The sequence below is a fragment of the Microcebus murinus genome, chromosome 3 (assembly GCF_040939455.1).
Source record: "Microcebus murinus isolate Inina chromosome 3, M.murinus_Inina_mat1.0, whole genome shotgun sequence".
Lineage (NCBI taxonomy): Eukaryota > Metazoa > Chordata > Mammalia > Primates > Cheirogaleidae > Microcebus > Microcebus murinus.
In genome coordinates, this window is record NC_134106.1 from 113,780,731 (window position 1) to 113,800,923 (window position 20,193).

Consider the following 20,193-nt stretch of genomic DNA (forward strand, 5'->3'; position numbering starts at 1 on the left):
ATTATTGTAGTAGTATAGTATGTTTTGATGTTTGGTATATTAGAAATGCTTTGGTTTGAATAATATGCTTTTGGTCATATATTTTTCTTAAATTCCTATTTTAGCAAGAGTTTGCTTTAAATAGAAACTTTTTTAGGATCCTTTGAGAATCTAGTGTAGGTTTTGATAATCTGTTTATTAATATATTTTGTTTCAATCACGATAATGGATTTCTGGACTAAGGTCTACTTTACCTTCAGGTTTTTCTTTTCTTTTTTTTCCTGTAATGCAAAGAACTTAATAACCTTGAAGGTTCTGTCTTTAGTAACCTTTCAATATCTTTTTAAGGTTATTACTTTATTCAGATGTTTGCTTTTTTTTTTTTTTTTTTTATTTTGGCATGTTATGGGGGTACAGATTTTAAGGTTTCAAAAAATGCCCATTCCCCCCTCCCCCCACAAGTCTGAGATTCCAGCATGACCATCCCCCAGATGGTGCACATCTCACTCATTATATATGTATATACCCGCCCCCAGATGTTTGCTTTTTTTCATGAGTCATTTTGGTAATTTGTCTTTGAGAAAATCACCAGTTTTACCTTGGCTTTCAAGTTCATTATTGTCAAGCTATATATAATATTTTATCATTAAAAACTATATTGTATTTGATCATATCCCTTTCTCCTTTCCTAATGTCGCATATTTCATGTTTTTCTGTTTTGTTCTTTATCAGATTGGTCCTTTTAAAGAACAAACTCTTGGCTTATTGGTCATAGTCTATTGTTTTATGTTCTCTATTTATTTTTACAGATTCCTGTCTATTAAAATCTATTTATTTTCAACTCTTTGATTAGTTTGTTTTAGTTTTTAATAACAAATATTATATTTAAGGTATTCATTTTTCTCTGCATATGGTTTTGATTTTGATACAGTGTTTTTATTTTCACTATTTTCTAAATGATCTCTAATTTCAGTTTGATTTTCTATTTACCCAAAGTTTCTAATTTTCTAAATGGCATGATGGCTTTGGTGGTAATGGTAGGGGAAACTTATTATTTATTTTATTTTGTTGTATTTGGGTGCAAGAATGTGGCCTGGAAGAGTTCTGTTTTTTGGAATTTGATGCTTGCTTTGTGCTTTAATACATGGCTAATTTTTACAAATATTATATGAAAGTACAAGTTAAGATTCCAAATCTAAAAATCTGAAATGTGAAATGCTCTAAAACCTGAAACTTTTTGTGCATTGACATAATACTACAAGTAGAAAATTCTACACCTGACTCCTTTGCTTTCTGATGGTTCATGTGAAACATAAATGAATTTTTTATTTAGACTTGGGTCCCATCCCCAAGATAACTGATTATGTATATATAAATACTCCAAAATTCAAAAACATCCAAAATCTGAAACACTTCTGGTCCTAAGTATTTTGGATAAGGGATATTCAACTTGTACTTTTGAAAAGAATATTTATTCTCTCCTGAGTATGCAGAGTTCTAAATGTGTCACTTAAATCAAGGTTTTAATGGTATTATTCCAAACCATAATTTCCTTATTAATTTTTGCCACCTAACTTGCAGTCTTCACAGAATTATGTGTTAAAATCTCCTAAAAGCTGGAGGTTAAGGGGATGGTGCTGGCATATGGTACTCTGTCCTATGGGGGCCTAGGGCAAGAGGGCCTGAGGTGAAACTGCACAGAACTGTGGGTCCCCAAGCAAGGTGAGGCGGCTGGGTGCATCCTTTCTGCAGATGGCCGAGTGATTGGCCAGTCAGGTGCCTTAGGTTAGGTGGTTGGTTGCACCATTTGTCTGCCAGCAGCAGGCCAATTCTCCTCAGATAATAGTAGTTTCAACTGCCTCCTGGTAAGAAGGGTAGGTGGGCTCCGTTACTACTGTATGTGCTTGAGGTGTAATCTTCTAGGGCTGTAACCCTCAAACAACACAAATGGTGGATAGAGACTGACTTCCAGCCCCACACATAGGTAGGTGATTTTAAGGGCTAGAAAGGATGTGGATAGTTGTTAGTAGCATCCACCTTTTAGCATGCTCTCTGTGTTGAGCGTATCTGAGGCAGCAAGATGGGAGGGCTAAAGTGAACTGGTGATCCCAAACAGCTTCCTTTCAAGGACTGTCTTTAATAAATTGAAGAATAGCAAAATACCCTGCTGTATTTTAGATAACTAGTTATTATATTTCAGAAAATATTCCTATGTGGTCAAGCTCTTCAGTATCTGGCCAGTCAATGGGAGAGATGAGAGGCATAAGTGGTATGAAATAATGAGCAATATAAAGTCATTTATAATTTTATTTGGGATGATTTTCTTTAAATATTGGAACATGAGTATATCAGACATTTGTCAATATTGTAGAATTTCATACAATATAGTATCACCTTGAAAACATGTCTGAATAATGTAGGAATGAGAGAGGTAGGATGGTGTTTTACTTTTTCTTTTCTGTATCCCACTTAGACTTTCTTTGACTAGAATCCCACTTTTATAAGTAAAAGTGGAATTTGATACGATAAAAATGTCAGCTTAGAGATCTGTTGTCTGTGTTTTTTTTTTTTGAGACAGTCTCTCACTTTGTTGCCCAGGCTAGAGTGAGTGCCGTGGCATCAGCCTGGCTCACAGCAACCTCAATCTCTGGGGCTCAGCGATCCTACTGCCTCAGCCTCCCGAGTAGCTGGGACTACAGGCATGTGCCACCATGCCCGGCTAATTTTTTGTATATATATTTTTAGTTGGCCAATTAATTTATTTCTATTTTTGGTAGAGACAGGGTCTCGCTCAGGCTGGTTTCAAATTCCTGACCTTGAGCAATCCGCCCGCCTCGGCCTCCCAAAGTGCTAGGATTACAAGCGTGAGCCACCACGCCTGGCCTGTTGTCTGTGTTTGATGTTTGAAGAACACTATAATAAAAGCATGTGTGAATTCAACAAAGGATTTAAGGAGAATAGATGATAAAATGAAAGAAAGATTTGTTGTGGATAATCTGCCTAGAATAAAAGATCAGAAATTGAATTATCAATATGTTATCTTTTGGTGTTAATTTTTTGAAAATTAATTTTTGAGAGCCTATTACTTGATAGTTTTCCCTCTAATCATTTTTGACTTTTTGATATACAATGAACACTTAATTTCAATGTTGAAAACTTAAAAGTAAGCCAGTTTTTTATATTCTTATAAAATGTTCGAAAATATGTTAATGTCTCTGCATAACTTTTATTGTCATTTATTGATATAGTATGTTTGTACTTAAACTTTCTACAGCTATTCATTAGAACACACAGTACAATTTCTAAACTGTGTTCTTGAAGGGGACCCTGTAAAAACAGTTGTAGCACAAGAGTTTGTTCACCAAAATGAGAATGTCACTTCTCATACTACCCAGAAGTCTAAAGAGAAAAAGGTATGAAGTTACTTAATTTTTTCTATAGTAGTAGATAATTGTCTATAACAGTATAATTGGTTTGTTGAATATAGTAATGTAATGATTGTTTCTCATCATTTTGACTGGATTAAAATTTTAACTACCAATTGCCAATTTGTTTAGAATATCTGTATACTCAAAAGAATGAATTTATAAGTGATTTTTTTCCTTCAATGTGAATGATAAATAGGCACTTGAATTTCTGCAATGCCTGTGTACTCTAGTGTATGAACACAGTAGAATATGAGGCTTAATTGAATAGCAGTGGGTTTGTAATATGATGGGTCTTAGAGTGTAAATATGTGGGCAGAAATGTTTAACCTTTTGAGAAAGTGTCAAACTTTATTCCAAAGTTGGCTGTACCATTTTACGTTTCCACCAGAAATATATGAGGATTACAGTTTCTCCAAATCTTCGCCGACAATTGCCTTTTCTTTTCTTTTTTTTTTTTTTTTTTGAGACAGAGTCTCACTTTGTTGCCCGGGCTAGGACTAGAGTGTCGTGGTGTCAGCCTAGCTCACAGCAACCTCAAACTCCTGGGCTCAAGCAATCCTTCTGCCTCAGTCTCCTGAGTAGCTGGGACTACAGGCATGCACTACCATGCCCAGCTAATTTTTTCTATATATTTTTAGTTGGCCAATTAATTTTCTTTCTTTTTTAGTACAGACGGGTCTCGCTCTTGCTCAGTCTGGTTTCGAACTCCTGACCTTGAGCGATCCACCCGCCTGGGCCTCCCAGAGTGCTAGGATTACAGGCGTGAGCCACTGCACCTGGCCAATCTGTTTTTGATTGTATCTATCCTAGTGGATGTGAAGTTTTAAGGGTACCCAAGATTTATTTTAATCAGGTATAGTAAGATATGCAGACATGGAAATGTCATGAAGGAAGAAGTTTATTATACTTACAGATTCCCTAGAAACAGGAGGTGTGGCTTGCTATAAAGACCACATGTGGAGCCAGCAGGGTAGGTCAGGAGACAGAGGGAGTTGGGGAGGAAATGTGGACAAAAGTCTTTATTGTGGTCTCTGTGGGAAGGAGTGGGCAAGGCAGTGTAAGCAGGTTTAGGATTGGCTAGTTTACATAATTTTAGCAGGCTCTGGAGCTTAGAGGATGCCCCAAGTTGTCTAATACTTGGCCCCAGGGTGATTAGGGCAGCTGGGTGGTGGCCTGCAGTGTGAGAGCCACATAAAGGAGGTGCTCTGGGATTGGTTGGTTTGCAAATGAAAGGTGTGTTTGCAGGCAGGTGTTTGCTATCTCAGGGAATTAGTTAAACCTGGAGGGGTAGCAGGGGTGGAGAGAAGTGAGGAAGCAGTCTCTCCAGGGACAAGCAAGGCTGCAAGTGTCAACTTCAGAATACAGAAAATAAAAGACCATGGTTAAAGGCCGGGCATGGTGGCATGCACCTGTAGTCAGTCCTAGTTACTTGGGAGGCTGAGGCAGGAAGATGGCTTGAGCCCAGGAGTTTGAGGTTGCTGTGAGCTGGGCTAACGCCAGGGTACTCTAGCTGGGGCAACAGAGTGAGAAATAAAAAAGGGAAAAAGACCTGGTTAATACAGAAATGGCATCTTATTGTGGCTTTGATTTGCATTTCCTTGATGGCTACTGATGTTGAGCATCTTTTTATTGCCATTGGCCATTCGTACCTCTTCTTTGGAGAAATGTCTATTTATATTCTTTTTTTTTTTTCCCCAGGCAAAGTTTCACTCTATTGCCCCGGCTAGAGTGCTGAGGCATCAGCCTAGCTCACAGCAACCTCAGACTCCTGGGTTCAGACGATCCTTCTGCCTCAGCCTCTCTAGTAGCTGGGACTACAGGCATTCGCTACCATGCCTGGCTAATTTTTCTATTTATTTTTAGTTGGCCAATTAATTTCTTTCTATTTTTAGTAGAGACGGGGTCTCGCTCTTGCTCAGGCTGGCGGCCTCCCAGAGTGCTAGGATTATAGGTGTGAGCCACTGTGCCCGGCCCTATTTATATTCTTTATGTATTTTTAAATTGGGTTATTTCTTTTTATTGTAGAGTTATAGGTGTTCTTTGTATTAATATATTCTAGATAAAAGTTCTTGTCAGATACGAGATTCACAAACATTTTCTCCGTTTCTTTCCATAGGTTTCCTTTCTACTCTGTTGATTGTTTCCTTTGTGGTACTGAAGTCTTTGGGTTAGATGTGGTTCAGCTTGTCTAGTTTTGCTTTTGTTGCCTGTGCTTTTGGTATTGTATTCAGGAAATTGCCAAATCCAACTTCATGAAGCTTTCCCTTATGTTTTCTTCTAGGAGTTTTATAGTTTTGGGTCTTATGTTTCAGGTCTTTAACCCATTTTGAGTTCATCTTTGTATATGTTGTGAGAATGGCATCCAAGTTTATTTTTTTGTGTGTGCTTTTCCACTTGTCTTGGTACCATTTGTTGCAGAGACTCTCCTTTCCTCATTGAATTTTCTTGGCACTCCTGTTGAAAATAAATTGACCGTAATTGTACAGGTTTATTGTTCGACTCTCAATTCTGTTCCATTGATCTGTATATCTATCCTTATGTTTGTACCACATTGTCTTCATTACTGTAGCTTTGTAGTAAGTTTTGAAATTGAGAAGTGTGAGTCTTGCCAACTGTGTTCTTCTTTTTTCAACATTTTGGCTATTCTGGGCCCCTTGCATTTCCATGTGAATTTTAGGATCAGCTTGTCAATTTCTGCAAAGAAGCCGCTTGGAGTTTTGATGGGGCTTGTGTTGAATCTGTAGCTCAATGTGAGGAGTATTGCCATCTTACCAATCTTAAGTCTTCCAATCCATGAACATGGAGTATTTTCAATTTATTTACATCTTCTTTAATTTCTTTCAACAGTGTGCTGTAGTTTTCACAGTATAAATTTTGCACATCTTTTGTTAAATTTTTTCTGTATACGGTATTTCATTCTTTTTTGATGTTATATATATATATTTTTTTATTTCAGCATATTATGGGGGTACAGATTTTAAGGTTTCAATAAATGCCCATTTCCCTCCCTCCCCCCACAAGTCTGAGTCTCCAGCATGACCATCCCCTAGATGGTGCACATCTCACTCATTATATATGTATATACCCGCCCCCCTCCCCCCTGCCCAATACCCTATTACTGCAGTACCTATGTGACCACTTAGGTGCTGTTCAGTTAATACCAATTTGCTGGTGAGTATATGTGGTGCTTGCTTTTCCATTCTTGGGAAACTTCACTTAATAGTATGGGTTCCAGCTCTAACCAGGAAAATATAAGATGTGCTATATCACCATTGTTTCTTAGAGCTGAATAGTACTCCATGGTATACATATACTACATTTGATTAATCCATTCTTGGATTGATGGGCACTTGGGCTGTTTCCACAGCCTTGCAATTATGAATTGTGCTGCTATAAACATTCAAGTGCAGGTGTCTTTTTTGTAGAGTGTCATTGGATCTTTTGGGTAGATGCCCAGCAATGGGATTGCTGGATCAAATGGTAGATTCACTTGTATCGCTTTAAGGTATCTCCATATTGCTTTCCACAGAGGTTGAACTAGTTTGCAGTCCCACCAGCAGTGTAGGAGTATAGAATTTTTTTATTTCCATCTTGATTTCTTCATTTATGAAATAATCATTTAGTAGGAGGTTGTTTAATTTCCATGTTTTTGTGTAAAAATGTGAGTTTCTGTTAGGGTTGATTTCTACTTTTATTCCACTGTGATCTGAGAAGGTACATGGTATGATTTCTATTTTTTTAAATTTCTTGAGATTTACTTTGTGTCCTAGGATATGGTCAATCTTAGAGAATGTCCCGTGAGCTGATAAGAAGAACGTATATTCAGTGGATTTTGGGTAGAACGTCCTGTAGATGTCAGTCAGACCCAGTTGTTCCAAGGTTTTGTTTAAGTTCATTATTTCTTTATTAATTTTCTGTTTGGAGGATCTGTCTTGTGCCGTCAGTGGGGTGTTGAAATCTCCGGTAATTATGGAGTTGCTATTAATCCATTTGCTTAGATCCAGTAAGGTTTGCTTTATGAAACTGGGTGCACCTAAGTTGGGTGCATATATATTTAAAATTGTTATCTCTTCTTATTGAAGTGTGCCCTTCACCATTATATAATGACCCTCTTTGTCTTTCACTACTTTTGTTGGTTTAAAAACTAAATCGTCTGAAATTAGAAGTGCCACGCCAGCCTTCTTTTGGCTTCCACTTGCCTGGAATACTGATCTCTACCCTTTTACTTTTAGTCTATATACATCCTTGCAGGTTAGATGTGTTTCCTGAAGACAGCATATACTTAGCCTGTATTTTCTTATCCATTCAGCCAGTCTATGTCTCTTGAGTAGAGAGTTTAAGCCATTCACATTTATTGAGAGAACTGATAGGTAAGGTAGATTACTGTTCATTCTGTTGGGTTGGATGTTGTTGCTTTGATTTCTCTCTTGAGCCATTGTATTATCTGGCCTTTAATCTTTGAGTTTTGGTTGTTTTTATATTCGTGAGTTTTTATTATGGTGTTCTATGGGTAACACTGTTTTGACTACTTCTTGTAGGGCTGGTCTTGTCTTGGTGAGTTCTCTGAGCCTTTGCTTGTCTGAGAATGTCTTTATTTCTCCTACATATATGAAGCTTAGTTTTGCAGGGAATAAGATTCTAGGGTGGGCATTGTTTTGTTTCAGAAGAGTGAGAATGGGACCCCAGTCTCTCCTTGCTTGTAAAGTCTCATTAGAGAAGTCTAGTGTTATTCGAATTGTCTTTCCCTTGTATGTCACTTGCTTCTTTCGTCTTACAGCTCTTAGAAGGGCCTCTTTAGTTGATATTTTGGTCAGTCTGATGACTGCATGTCGTGACGTCTTCCTGTTTGCATTGAGTCTCCCAGGGGTCCTCTGAGCTTCTTGAACTTGTATATAGAGATTTTGAGCAAGGCCTGGGAAATTTTCCTGTATTATATCTTCAAATAGCTTGTCCAACCCTTGGGTGTTGTCCTCTTCCCCTTCTGGTAACCCTATGACCCTCACATTAGGTTTCTTCACATAATCCCACATCTCTTGTAGGCTTTGCTCTTTTCTCTTGTTTCTCTGCTCTATCCCTGTGATGGTTTTATTTAGTTGGAGGGTGTTATCTTCAATCTCTGAGATTCTTTCTTCTGTTTGATCTACCCTGTTCTTGAGACTTTCCACTGTATTTTGTAGTTCCCTGAATTGATTCTTCATTTCCAGGAGTTCGGTTAAACTTTTCTTCATTGTGTCTATTTCTTTTTTTTTTTTTTTGAGACACAGTCTCACTTTGTTGCTCAGGCTAGAGTGAGTGCCGTGGCGTTAGCCTGGCTCACAGCAACCTCAATCTCTGGGGCTCAGCGATCCTACTGCCTCAGCCTCCCGAGTAGCTGGGACTACAGGCATGCGCCACCATGCCCGGCTAATTTTTTGTGTATATATATATATATTTTTTTAGTTGGTCAATTAATTTATTTCTATTTTTGGTAGAGATGGGGTCTCGCTCAGGCTGGTTTCGAACTCCTGACCTTGAGCAATCTGCCCGCCTCGGCCTCCCAAAGTGCTAGGATTACAGCCGTGAGTCACCACGCCCGGCCTTGTGTCTATTTCTTTAGTGAACTTTTGTTCTAGGTCCTGGAGGCTTTTTGTGGTTTCTTTGTGTTGGTTATTGAGTTGTTGTTGCAGGTCAGTGAGTGTTCTTATGATCCACATACGAAATTCCTCTTCTGTCATTTTGGTTGCCTGATTTGGGTTGGTGTCCGTTTCTAGGGGGCTGGTGCTCCTCTTTGGGGGTGTGTTTTCCGTTTGGTTCTTCATATTTCCTGATTTCCTTCGCTGATTTCTTCCCATGTCAATCAGTTGTTGTTTCTTTCCTTTAGGTTTTTGTTTGGGTATTCACACGCTTTGTTTAGTTTCTGAGCCGGTAGGTGGTGTCTGTGGGTGAGATTCGACCACTCCCTGTATAATGAGTCAGTGGGTGCCGTGAAAAGGCTGTGCAGGATGCTGTCCCTGTCAGTAGGTGGCGCTTGCTTGGAGGAACAGGCTATGCTGTTGTTTTTGTGTCCTGTTATCAGCTCTTGTTCTGGGCGGAGCTGGGTTGAGTAAGCCTGCCCTCAGGCACCACCAATGCGGTTAGCAGGGGTCAAAGTTCTGTTCTCTGCTTCCAGGAAAAGCTGTCAAGGCAGGGCTGGAATGGTCCCGCTCATCCAGAAAGTCTGCTTGTGGGGGTGGGGCTGTCTGAGACCCGCAGTCTGGAGCAGGCCTCAACCCCGCAGCTACTCCTGGGCCTCTGCCAGCAGGCCAGACCACACGCCACCAGGCCTACCCGGATTGTGATGCCGGCAGGGAGGTTCCCTGTGCAGAAACGCTGCCTGGGCTGGGCGCATGGTCTCCCTTTGGTGGGAGGGTTGCCCTCTAGGATGCTGATCTGCCCCTGGAGGCACACACACCTCAGCAGGCTGTTCACAGATATCCCTTCTGTGCCCCGGGCAATGCTAAACCTCGGTGCACGGGATCTGGTCTGCAGGTCCGACCTCTGGGTCCCGGAGTTCAAACTGTATCCCCACCAGGGAGAGGAGTTCCGGTTCCAGTTCACCCACAGGGAGCCCAAGCTGTGTCTGTGTCTCTCAGCCTCTGAGTCGGCACCGTTCTCCTGGGATCACCGTGCCAGCAGCACCTGGGAGGGCTGGCGGGTAGGGAGCTCACAGTCTGGGTTCCCCTTAGTCAGCTGTGGGGTCCCAAAAGGGAAGGTCCCGTTCCCTGGAGGTGCCTCCGGCTGGTGGCTGTATTGTCTCTCTGGGCAGCCGCAGGTAGGGTCGGCGGAGGGGAGAAGGAGGCAATATGGCGCCTGCCGCGGGGCTCGGGTCTGTGCACAGGGAGGTGCCGGGAGGGAGTTGGGAGCCTGGTGCCGGGTCCGCTACAGGCTCACTGCTCACTGGCGGCAGCCGTATCTGGGCTGGTGTCCGCATTTCTCTCCACCCGCTGGGGAGCTACCAGCAGTCCCAGATGCAGGGGAGGGGAAAGGTGATTTATCCACCTACCCTTCCTGCTGGTCCCCTGGCTGCTCCGGCGGTCTCAGCTTCCAGTTCTCCTCCGCAGCCTCCTCCCGTGGAGTCTCCGGGGTCTCAGGTACCCCTCCTTCCGGCCCTCGTCTGCTGTATGCTCGCCTTCTTGCTTCTCTTTTCTAATTTCTGCTAGAATCTGTCTTTTCTGCAGAGACACTCTTTCTGGCGGTGTTTCTCGTCCACCATCTTGATCCTCCTAGCTCTCCACATCTTTGTAATTGTCTTTTTTGATGTTATAAATGGAATTGTTTATTTTTGGGTTATTTATTGCAAATGCATAGAAATATAATTGATTTTATATATTAATCTTACAACAGCATTAGACTTTTTACAGAACTTTATCGTCTGCTCTTCTTATTAATAAAACCACTCAGGGAAAAGTTGCTCCCTTTTTTCTTTGAATGTTTCACCATCAGTCAGTTGATATGTAGGACTCAGGTAATTTAGGTTTTCATGTTATCTGTTTGTGCTACCACTGATGCCTTTGTCCAGCTGGAGAATATGGTACCACAGATGGATAGATGCAATATGAGATGCAGATAATGTGGGAGATGATTATGAGACCTTCTAAGCCAAGTTGGCAAAGAAGATTACTTCTCTCTTCTGATGATATACAAGGCATGGTGGGTCATTGTGGTGATAAGGGAAGGTGATGAGGAGAAGGTGCGCTTGCTCAAAGGGGAGATGATTGGAAAATGTTGTAAAACAAAATTTTTTTTGTGAGTTGTGTAAACCTTGGCCAAAATGTAAACTTTAAATTATTCTGGTGATTCTTATTCTTAGCCTTTCCCACAAAATGTAGATGGGTATTATAAAACTGATAAAAAGTCTTTTAGGATTGGTGAGCAGGATAACCTGTCTCTTTGCTATCCCAGGATGCTAAGGGGTCACACTACGAAGGGGAGTCATGGTGCCAGTGACATTTTGGTTTGTCTGTTTTCAACAAACTGTAGTTAAAGTTCTGTTTTATTGCCTGTAATCCTAGCACTTTGGGAGGCCGAGGCGGGCGGATTGCTCAAGGTCAGGGAGTTCAAAACCAGCCTGTGCGAGACCCTGTCTCTACCAAAAATAGAAATAAATTAATTGACCAACTAAAAATATATATACAAAAAATTAGCCGGGCATAGTGGCGCATGCCTGTAGTCCCAGCTACTCGGGAGGCTGAGGCAGTAGGATCACTGAGCCTCGGAGATTGAGGTTGCTGTGAGCCAGGCTGACGCCATGGCACTCACTCTAGCCTGGGCAACAAAGTGAGACTCTGTCTCAAAAAAAAAAAAAAAATTCTGTTTTATTAATTTTACTATGTTTTTCTTTAGCCTTTATTAAATTTTACAGGTTTGTTACCATAGGAAATTTTGGTATTATAGTGCATCATGCTTTCAAGAGAATATAGATAAATTCCTAGGAGGCAAATATTTCACTTGACTCTTGTAAATGAAGTAATAGTAAGCCATGTCACTATGAAATTAATATAACAACATTTATATTTATAAAAATATAAAAACATCTCAATTGTATTTTAAAAGAGAGTGACTATTTGACAAAGTATATTTCATTATATACTGTTAAAAAAAAAAGAAATTAAGGGTCTCTTGCCAGAGAATCAGATATAATTTGCCTTTTTTAGTACGAACACCAACAGAGATGCTATGAAATATTTATTATGTTCAATAGTGTTAGGCACTGTGGGGGTCTCAAAACCCAGAGAAAGTATTTTTATTACCCCCCCCCCAGTCTTTGATTTTATTAGGGAAGTAAGCCACTTACACCTAGAATATTTAAACATTAATATAAGGAAGCTTGTGATTAAGCACTGGTAAGAGTGACATCAGGATTAGTTTCTATGAATATTCTTATAGAAGAGACATCTTGTGTTTTTTCATAAAATATACTGGGTTGCAGAAACAAATGAATAGGCCAGGCGTGGTGGCTCACACCTGTATTCCTAGCATTTTGGGAGGCTGAGGTGGGAGGATCACTTAAGGTCAGGAGTTTAAGACCAGCCTGAGCAAGAGTGAGACCCTGTCTCTACTAAAAATAGAAAGAAATTAATTGGCCAACTAAAAATATATAGAAAAATTAGCCAGGCATGGTGGCGCATGCCTGTAGTCCCAGCTACTCAGGAGGCTGAGGCAGGAGGATTGCTTGAGCCTAGGAGTTTGAGGTTGCTGTGAGCGAGGCTGACACCACAGCACTCTAGATCAGGCAACAGAGTGAGACTCTGCCTCAAAAAAAGAATAAATAAAAAGAAAAAATAAATAAATAAAATAAAGCAACAGATCAACAGATTTATAGGTTTAGGCTCTGGTAATGAGTTAGGGGTATGGTGATATCTTTTTTCCTTTCTTTAATTCTTTGAAGCCTCTAGAGTTCTAGGGGATAAGTAAGCAAAATATAATGAATGAAGAAATTGTTTAACCACCTACTAATAGGCCAGTTTTCCCCCAACTTTTCTTGACTTCTGAACTCTTCATAGATAGGAAATTTCAAAATATTAATTAATAATTCTATATTATATAATACCTATAATTTTAACATAGTACTTAATATATATTAAATATTAGATAAAAATTTAAATCAATATATCATTGAAGATTATATTATAGAATGTATTATAATTCTTGATAATATTTCTAATTAAATGATTTTCAGCTTTTTGAAATTTGACAGAAAATCTACACTATTTTTAATTATATCAGAAAAGCATAATTTGTTTAAAATATTGAAATTTTTTGTTCTTGTTTTGATCTTAAAAGTTTATACATTTCTAGGTATGGTACCTAATAGTTGGGATTCTTTTAAGCTTTTAAGAAAATCAACTTAAATCATGCTAATTAAATTTTTCTCCTTGTGACAATCTCTAAGGGACAGATTGCTGTTTGCAGGTAGTTCTTTGTAACTAAGACTTTGTAGAAAGGGATAAGTGAAAAGTCAAATTGAATATGGAAGTCATTATATGTCTTTTTTTAACTTGGCTTTTGATATTCTAGAGATATCTGGATGAACAGTCTGAAAATACTGTTCAAAAATGCAATTTTCCTATTTGGAGATCAAAGTTGCATAATTATTATTTTTATTATCTTGTGATTTAAATTAGAGTTACTTTTGCTTCTGTAAAAGTCTGTTTTGGATGATAATTAACATGACAGATAATTTTTTTAAAGGTCATTGAAATTATGTAATAGTCAACATAATCACAGTAGCTGGTAGTTAGCTGATTGAAACTGTCCCTGTTAGCTGATTACTGTCAGGCATGATCATGCCACATGCCCTTGGGGCCTTTTTTGTTTTTTTTTAAAAAGATAGGGTCTTGCTCTGTTGTGCAGGATAGAGTGCGATGGCGTGATTATTGCTCACTACAGCCTTCAACTCCTTGGCTCAAGTGACCCTCCCCCCTCAGCCTCCTGGGTAGCTAGGATTATGGGCACACACCACCACGCCTGGCAGCCCTTGTGTTTTTTTGGTTTTTGTTTTTTGAGACAGAGTCTTGCCCGGGCTAGAGTGCCATGGTGTCAGCCTAGCTCACAGCAACCTCAAACTCCTGGACTCAAGTGATCCTCTTGCCTCAGCCTCCCAAGTAACTGAGACTATAGGTGCTCACCACCACACCTGGCTAATTTTTTGTTTCTGTTTTTAGTTGCCTGGCTAATTTTTTCTATTTTTAGTAGAGATGAGGGTCTTGCTCTTACTCAGGCTGGTCTTGAGCTTCTGAGCTCAAGCAGTCCTCCCACCTCGGCCTCCCAGAGTGCTAGGATTACAGGCATGAGCCCCCTTGCTCGGCCCAGCCTTTGTGTTTAAAGAGAAGATTATTCAATTATTTTATTGATTGTTTTTTAAAAAATATATGAACTTAAAAAACGCCTTTATTACCTTTAATGACTGAACCTTTGAATAGATTTACCAACTAAAAATTGGAAATTTTGCATTGGATAAATGAGTTTTATTCTTTGAATATCTTATATTCTGTCTTTTGACTTGATTTTGACCTAATTATATTTTGATAATTTTAGAGAACTCTTGACATCTCCTGAGATGTGTGGTTAAAAAAGGGGTAACCTTAATGGCAAAACAAGTTAATGATAGTCGTTAAGTGCTTGACTTAGATAGACACTGGGGAGAATCTATTCTTTGAGAAGAAAGATGAAAAATAGGAGAGCCTGGTTTTCATATGCATTTTCTGAAGGTCAGGCATTCGTTTTTTACTTTCTTTGTGATTGCTTATTGTGTAACATCTTATAGGCAAAGAAATCAAAAGAGTCTGAAGATACACCAAGCGAACCATCTTTTCAGGATTTCGAGTACCCGGAATATGACGACTATAGGGCAGAGGCTTTCCTGCACCAACAGAAGAGGATAGAATGCTACAGTAAGGCAAAAGAAGCTTATCGGATGGGGAAGAAAAATGTTGCCACCTTTTACGCCCAACAGGTAAATGGAAAGATGATTATGATATTTTGTTTGTCAATTAAAATATCTAAATAATCTTGGAGCAGATAACATCTATATTGTGACAAGATTAAGTTATTCTGGGGAATGCAGAAATTATGTAAAGTATCCTAATACCTAAGAAGTGTATTGTTCTGAGAATTTCATCTCCTTTAAAATGCTCAGTTTCTGTGATTGCTTTTACATTTACAGCTTCCATAAATTAGAGTTTATTCTAACAGTCCTATTTTCTTTTAGGTTAGAGTCTTTCATGTAGTACTATTAATACTTCTAAACGGATGCAAGTTTTTGAGGAAAGGCAGCAGAGTTAACATTGGTCATCTCAGGCTAGGATTACAAGGGTTTTGTGCTTTCTGTCATGTTTGAATTTTTAGTAATCACTTTTAGTGATTACTTTTATCACTAATTACTTCTATCTATCACTGTTACTTCTATCACTTTTATCACTTTTTTAGTAATCACTTTTACAGGCAGAAAAAGAAAATGACATTAATATTTTTCAGGGAAGTAAAATTTTTACCTAGGCATATTATTTGACATGGTGTTATTAAAAAAATACCTGCTTGATTCACTTTTTATTTTTGTGGTTCCATATGGCTTACTTCTTCATGATGGAGCAAAGAAGGGTATCAAACTGGTATAGCCCTAACAGCAGATCTTGGGGGATGGTTTTAAGGGTAATTACAAGATGTTGAAAGGTAATGCCAAGACAAGACCCAGGACTATCAAAGGATACACAAATAATAAGCCAGTAAGTTCCTTCTTGAGATGGTGTATTAGTCAGAATTCTCCAAAGAGATAGAACCAGTAGGATATGTGAAAGGGGATTTATTAGGGGAAATTGCTCACATGATCACAGAGGTGCAGAAGTCCTATGATAGGCTGTCTGTAGGCTGAAGAACCAAAGAAGCTGGTAGCATGGCTTATTCCGTCAAGAGCCTCGGAACCAGGGAACCTGGCAGTGCAGCCCCTAGTCTGAGGCTGAAGGCCCAAGTCCAGAGTACAAAAGCTGAAGAACCTGGAGTCTAATGTCCAAAGATAGGAAGAGAAACAACTTCCTGCTCTGGAAGGGAGAGAAAGCAGAGAGGGAGCCATCTCCCTTCTTCTGCCTGTTTGTCCCAGATGGTCCTCCAGTCAGTTGCATGGTGCTTGCGACAGTGAGGGCAGGTCTTCCTCTCTGTCCACTGGCTCGCACATCAGTCTCCTCTGGAAACAGCCACACAGGCACACCCAGAAGCAGTGCTTCACCCACTGTAGGCATCCCTCAGTCCAGTCAAGTTGACTCCTAAAATTAACCATCATAGATGGGTGGTGTTTAGTTAAGTTTCCCTCTTTTATGATTTTTGGTTCAGAAAATGTTAGAAACAAAGATTCAGTAATTTTAGAACTACATTATTAATTCACTGAAATTTGTCTAAATTTTGATACATTCTTGTATATTAGCTCATTGCATTATTTAAGATTTGAGATTTATGGTTCCTTTTTTCTTCTGCCTTTTACTTGGGGCAATATTAATTTCTTCATCACCTAAGTAGCAAATATCTAAAGTGTCCATTGGGGATATGTTTATAATTAAAGGGTAGTCTTCATGAGCAGAAGATGAAAGAAGCCAATCACCTTGCTGCTGTGGAGATCTTTGAGAAAGTCAATGCCTCGCTGCTGCCACAGAATGTTTTAGACCTCCATGGGCTGCATGTGGATGAAGCTATAGAACAATTGATGACAGTTTTACAGCAGAAAACTGAAGGTAGGATTAATGGTAATGACAAATTTCAATAGAATATATATTTTTGCTTATATCGGCGTAACTTGCAAATTCAGAAGAGTCTGAATATATAGGCTGAGAATATCTGGGCCACATTTGTAGATGTTTGCATTAGTCATTCTTCAAGAAAACCTTCTAGCCTGGGCAACGTAGCAAGGCCCCATCTCCACAAAAAATAAAATTAGCTGGACATGGTGGTACATGCCTGTAGTTTCAGCAACTCAGGAGGCTGAGGTGGCAGGATCACTTAGACCTAGTGAGCTATGATCACTCCATTGTACTCCAGCCTAGGCAACAATAGTGGACCCTCTCTGTTAAAAAAGAAAAAAAAAAAAGAATCTTAGGAAAGAATCCTCATTAGCAAGACCATTAACGTTTTTTTCTTTTTTTTTTTTTCCCTGTTTCATTTATTTGTACTCCTCTTTTGTGTTTAATAAAGGGATGGCATAGTGTAATCTGAGAATCCTGTGTGACTTATAAATGAGAACTTTAAGAAATACGTATTATCTTTGTCAAATAGACATTTATTAATAGATATTTATTAGATATCAGTTGTTCAATAGATGTTTAATAAAATACAGAAGTAAATAAGGGAGTAGGATTATTGCAGAACCATCACAGAAGGCAGGATTTCTGAGTCTGGTGTGGTGGCACCCCTTTCTTTCTCCACGTGTCTTATTTTTGCAGGCCAGTAGGAAAGACCACTTGCCTCATATCTAAGTTCTACCTCTTCCCAGGGCTTAGAATGAGGAACTTTTATATGCCTCCATTCAATATTATGTACTTCACATTAAAATATCATGTTGGTTTAGCATCTTATTCCTTTTCATCATCAGATGGTAGTACTTATTAGAAAAGCTCAATCTGGGCCGGGCGCGGTGGCTCACGCCTGTAATCCTAGCTCTCTGGGAGGCCGAGGCGGGCGGATTGCTCGAGGTCAGGAGTTCAAAACCAGCCTGAGCAAGAGTGAGACCTCGTCTCTACTATAAATAGAAAGAAATTAATTGGCCAACTGATATATATATATATATAAAAAAATTAGCCGGGCATGGTGGCGCATGCCTGTAGTCCCAGCTACTCGGGAGGCTGAGGCAGTAGGATCGCTTGAGCCCAGGAGTTTGAGGTTGCTGTGAGCTAGGCTGATGCCACGGCACTCACTCTAGCCTGGACAACAAAGCGAGACTCTGTCTCAAAAAAAAAAAAAAAAAAGAAAAAGAAAAAGAAAAGCTCAATCTGTTCTAGTTACCTCTGACTGTGATACTATCTGTCATCTCCTTTCATCACTACTAGCGTATTTTTGAATTCTCACCTTAGCTTTCTCTTAGTCTTCTATTTTATTGTGGAGATGCTAGAGCTCAGCTATATTACCTTATGACTCCACAGCCCTGCCCTGTCACTGATAGCAATATTATTCTGATTATTGGTTTATATACATTTTAGAAGCCTTTTTACTATATATAGGTTTACCAATTTGATATGTATCACCTATATTAATTAAATAGTTGATTAAGATTGATATGTAAGGTTGAAAATTCATATGTTTATCATAAAATATTGTAACCATATTGAAAAGGTTTTAGAGTAATACTATAAACACCTATACACCAGTGAATCCAAGTAACAAGTGATAACATTTTGCCATATATGTTTTTCATTTATGTTTACTCTTCCCTTTGTATTCCTTGTCAATCCTTTATTCTTTCTTCTCTCCCTTTCTAATGGAAATTACCATCCTGCAAATTTGATTTACATCTTTTCTGTCCATTTTTTATACCTTTACTATATGTGCATGTGTTCATATTTATGGTATTCCCTTTGTGAGTTTTAAGAAAATGTACATGGTGTCACATTATATCATTAGCCAAGCCACTTACTTTATTATCACCAAATATAGTTTTCAGGGTGTACTACTTATCTTGATGGCTTTACTCATCCTGGTGGACTATAACTGCATATAATATTCTGTGAATGCATCATAATGTATCCATTCCTGTCTTGATGGAAACTTAGTTATAATGTTGCAGTGAGCTTTACTTTTGCATATCAGCATGTGTACTCTTATCACTATCCTTTTTCCTAAATTTTTATATTGAGTAAGCTAAAAACCTACAGAAAAGTTGAGACTTATACAATGAACACCCATATATCCTTAACCTAGATTGGACAGTTGTTAATGTCTTAATCTCTAAAATTGTTTTTTGCTGAACCATTTGAAAATAAGTTATAATTTTCTTCAGCTTTTTCTATATTTTCCAAATTTTTACAATGAATATTATACTTTTATAATTGTAAAAAAAAATTACTTTCAGTAAAAAATTTTCCAACAGGAAGAAAAAAAAAGAAAATAAGTTATAGACTTTGTGGTGTTTTACCTCTAAATACCTTGGCATGCATCTCTCTTAAAAACAAATTCATTCTCTGACATAGCCATAATGTCATTGTCGCTTTTAGGACATGTAACATTGATAGAATAATATTATCCAATATATAGGCCCATATTCAGATTTCTCCACTTATATGGATAATGTCCTATATAGCTGTGCCTTTTTTCCCTTCAGTCCAGGATACAATCAAGCATCATATGTTTTAGGTGACTGTCCTATGTCTGTGTGGTTTCCTGTGATATAGATTAGTTCCCTTGCCCATTTTTTATGATCCATGTTGTCGACATTTTTTGAAGACTCCAAGACAGTTATTTGGCAGACAATATTAATTTGCCTGATTGTTTCCTTATGATTAGATTCAAGTTAAAAATTTTTGGGGGGCCAGGCACAGTGGCTCACCCCTGTAATCCTAGTACTCTGGGAGGCTGAGGCAGGTGAATCGTTTGAGCTCAGGAGTTCAAGACCAGCCTGATCAAGAGTGAGACCATGTCTCTACTAAAAAAAAAAAAGAAAGAAAGAAAGAAATTAGCTGTACAACTAAAAATAAATAGAAAAAATTAGCCGGGCATGGTGGCGCATGCCTGTAGTCCCAGCTACTCGGGAGGCTGAGGCAGAAGGATTGCTTGAGCCCAGGAGTTTGAGGTTGCTGTGAGCTAGACTGATGCTACAGCACTCTAGCCCAGGCAACAGAGTGAGACTCTGTCTCAAAAAAAATAATTTTGTTTTTTGGTAAAAATACTACTTAGGTGATGGTAAGCTATCCTTGGTGAATACATCAAGAGACATATATGGTCAGTTTGTCCCATTATTAGTAATGTAAAGTTTGATTTCTTAGCTGCAGTAGGACTCTATCAGATTTTTCTGTTTAAATGTACTTTTCCCCCTTTGTAATTAATTAGTAATCTTTGGTGGTTGATACTTTGTGGCACTGTGCATAATTGTTGCTCTATAGTATTTCACCTAATGGTTTTAGCATTCATCAATGATGCTTGGCTGACTCACTTATTGTATTTTATAATTTGTGTTCATTCTATATGATATTAGCTGACATTCTCAGATAATGGAGCAAATTCTCCTGTAGTTTTCAAATTGAATTTTGGAAATCTTGAAGAAAATCTAGAAACAGCAGTAAAGATTAAAAAAGAG

At 38.7% G+C, this 20,193-nt stretch overlaps 1 protein-coding gene across 11 annotated transcripts in view; it reads left to right on the plus strand.

The window, feature by feature from the left end:
* Window positions 1–20,193, plus strand: part of N4BP2 (NEDD4 binding protein 2) — a 104,042-nt gene that overhangs the window by 60,025 nt on the left and 23,824 nt on the right. For all 11 annotated transcript variants that reach the window (XM_012753950.3, XM_076001206.1, XM_012753965.3 and 8 more), the window contains 3 exons: window positions 3,254–3,392; window positions 14,692–14,880; window positions 16,477–16,645. In XM_012753950.3, the coding sequence (XP_012609404.1) occupies window positions 3,254–3,392; window positions 14,692–14,880; window positions 16,477–16,645 (497 nt within the window). The remainder of the gene's footprint in view (window positions 1–3,253; window positions 3,393–14,691; window positions 14,881–16,476; window positions 16,646–20,193) is intronic.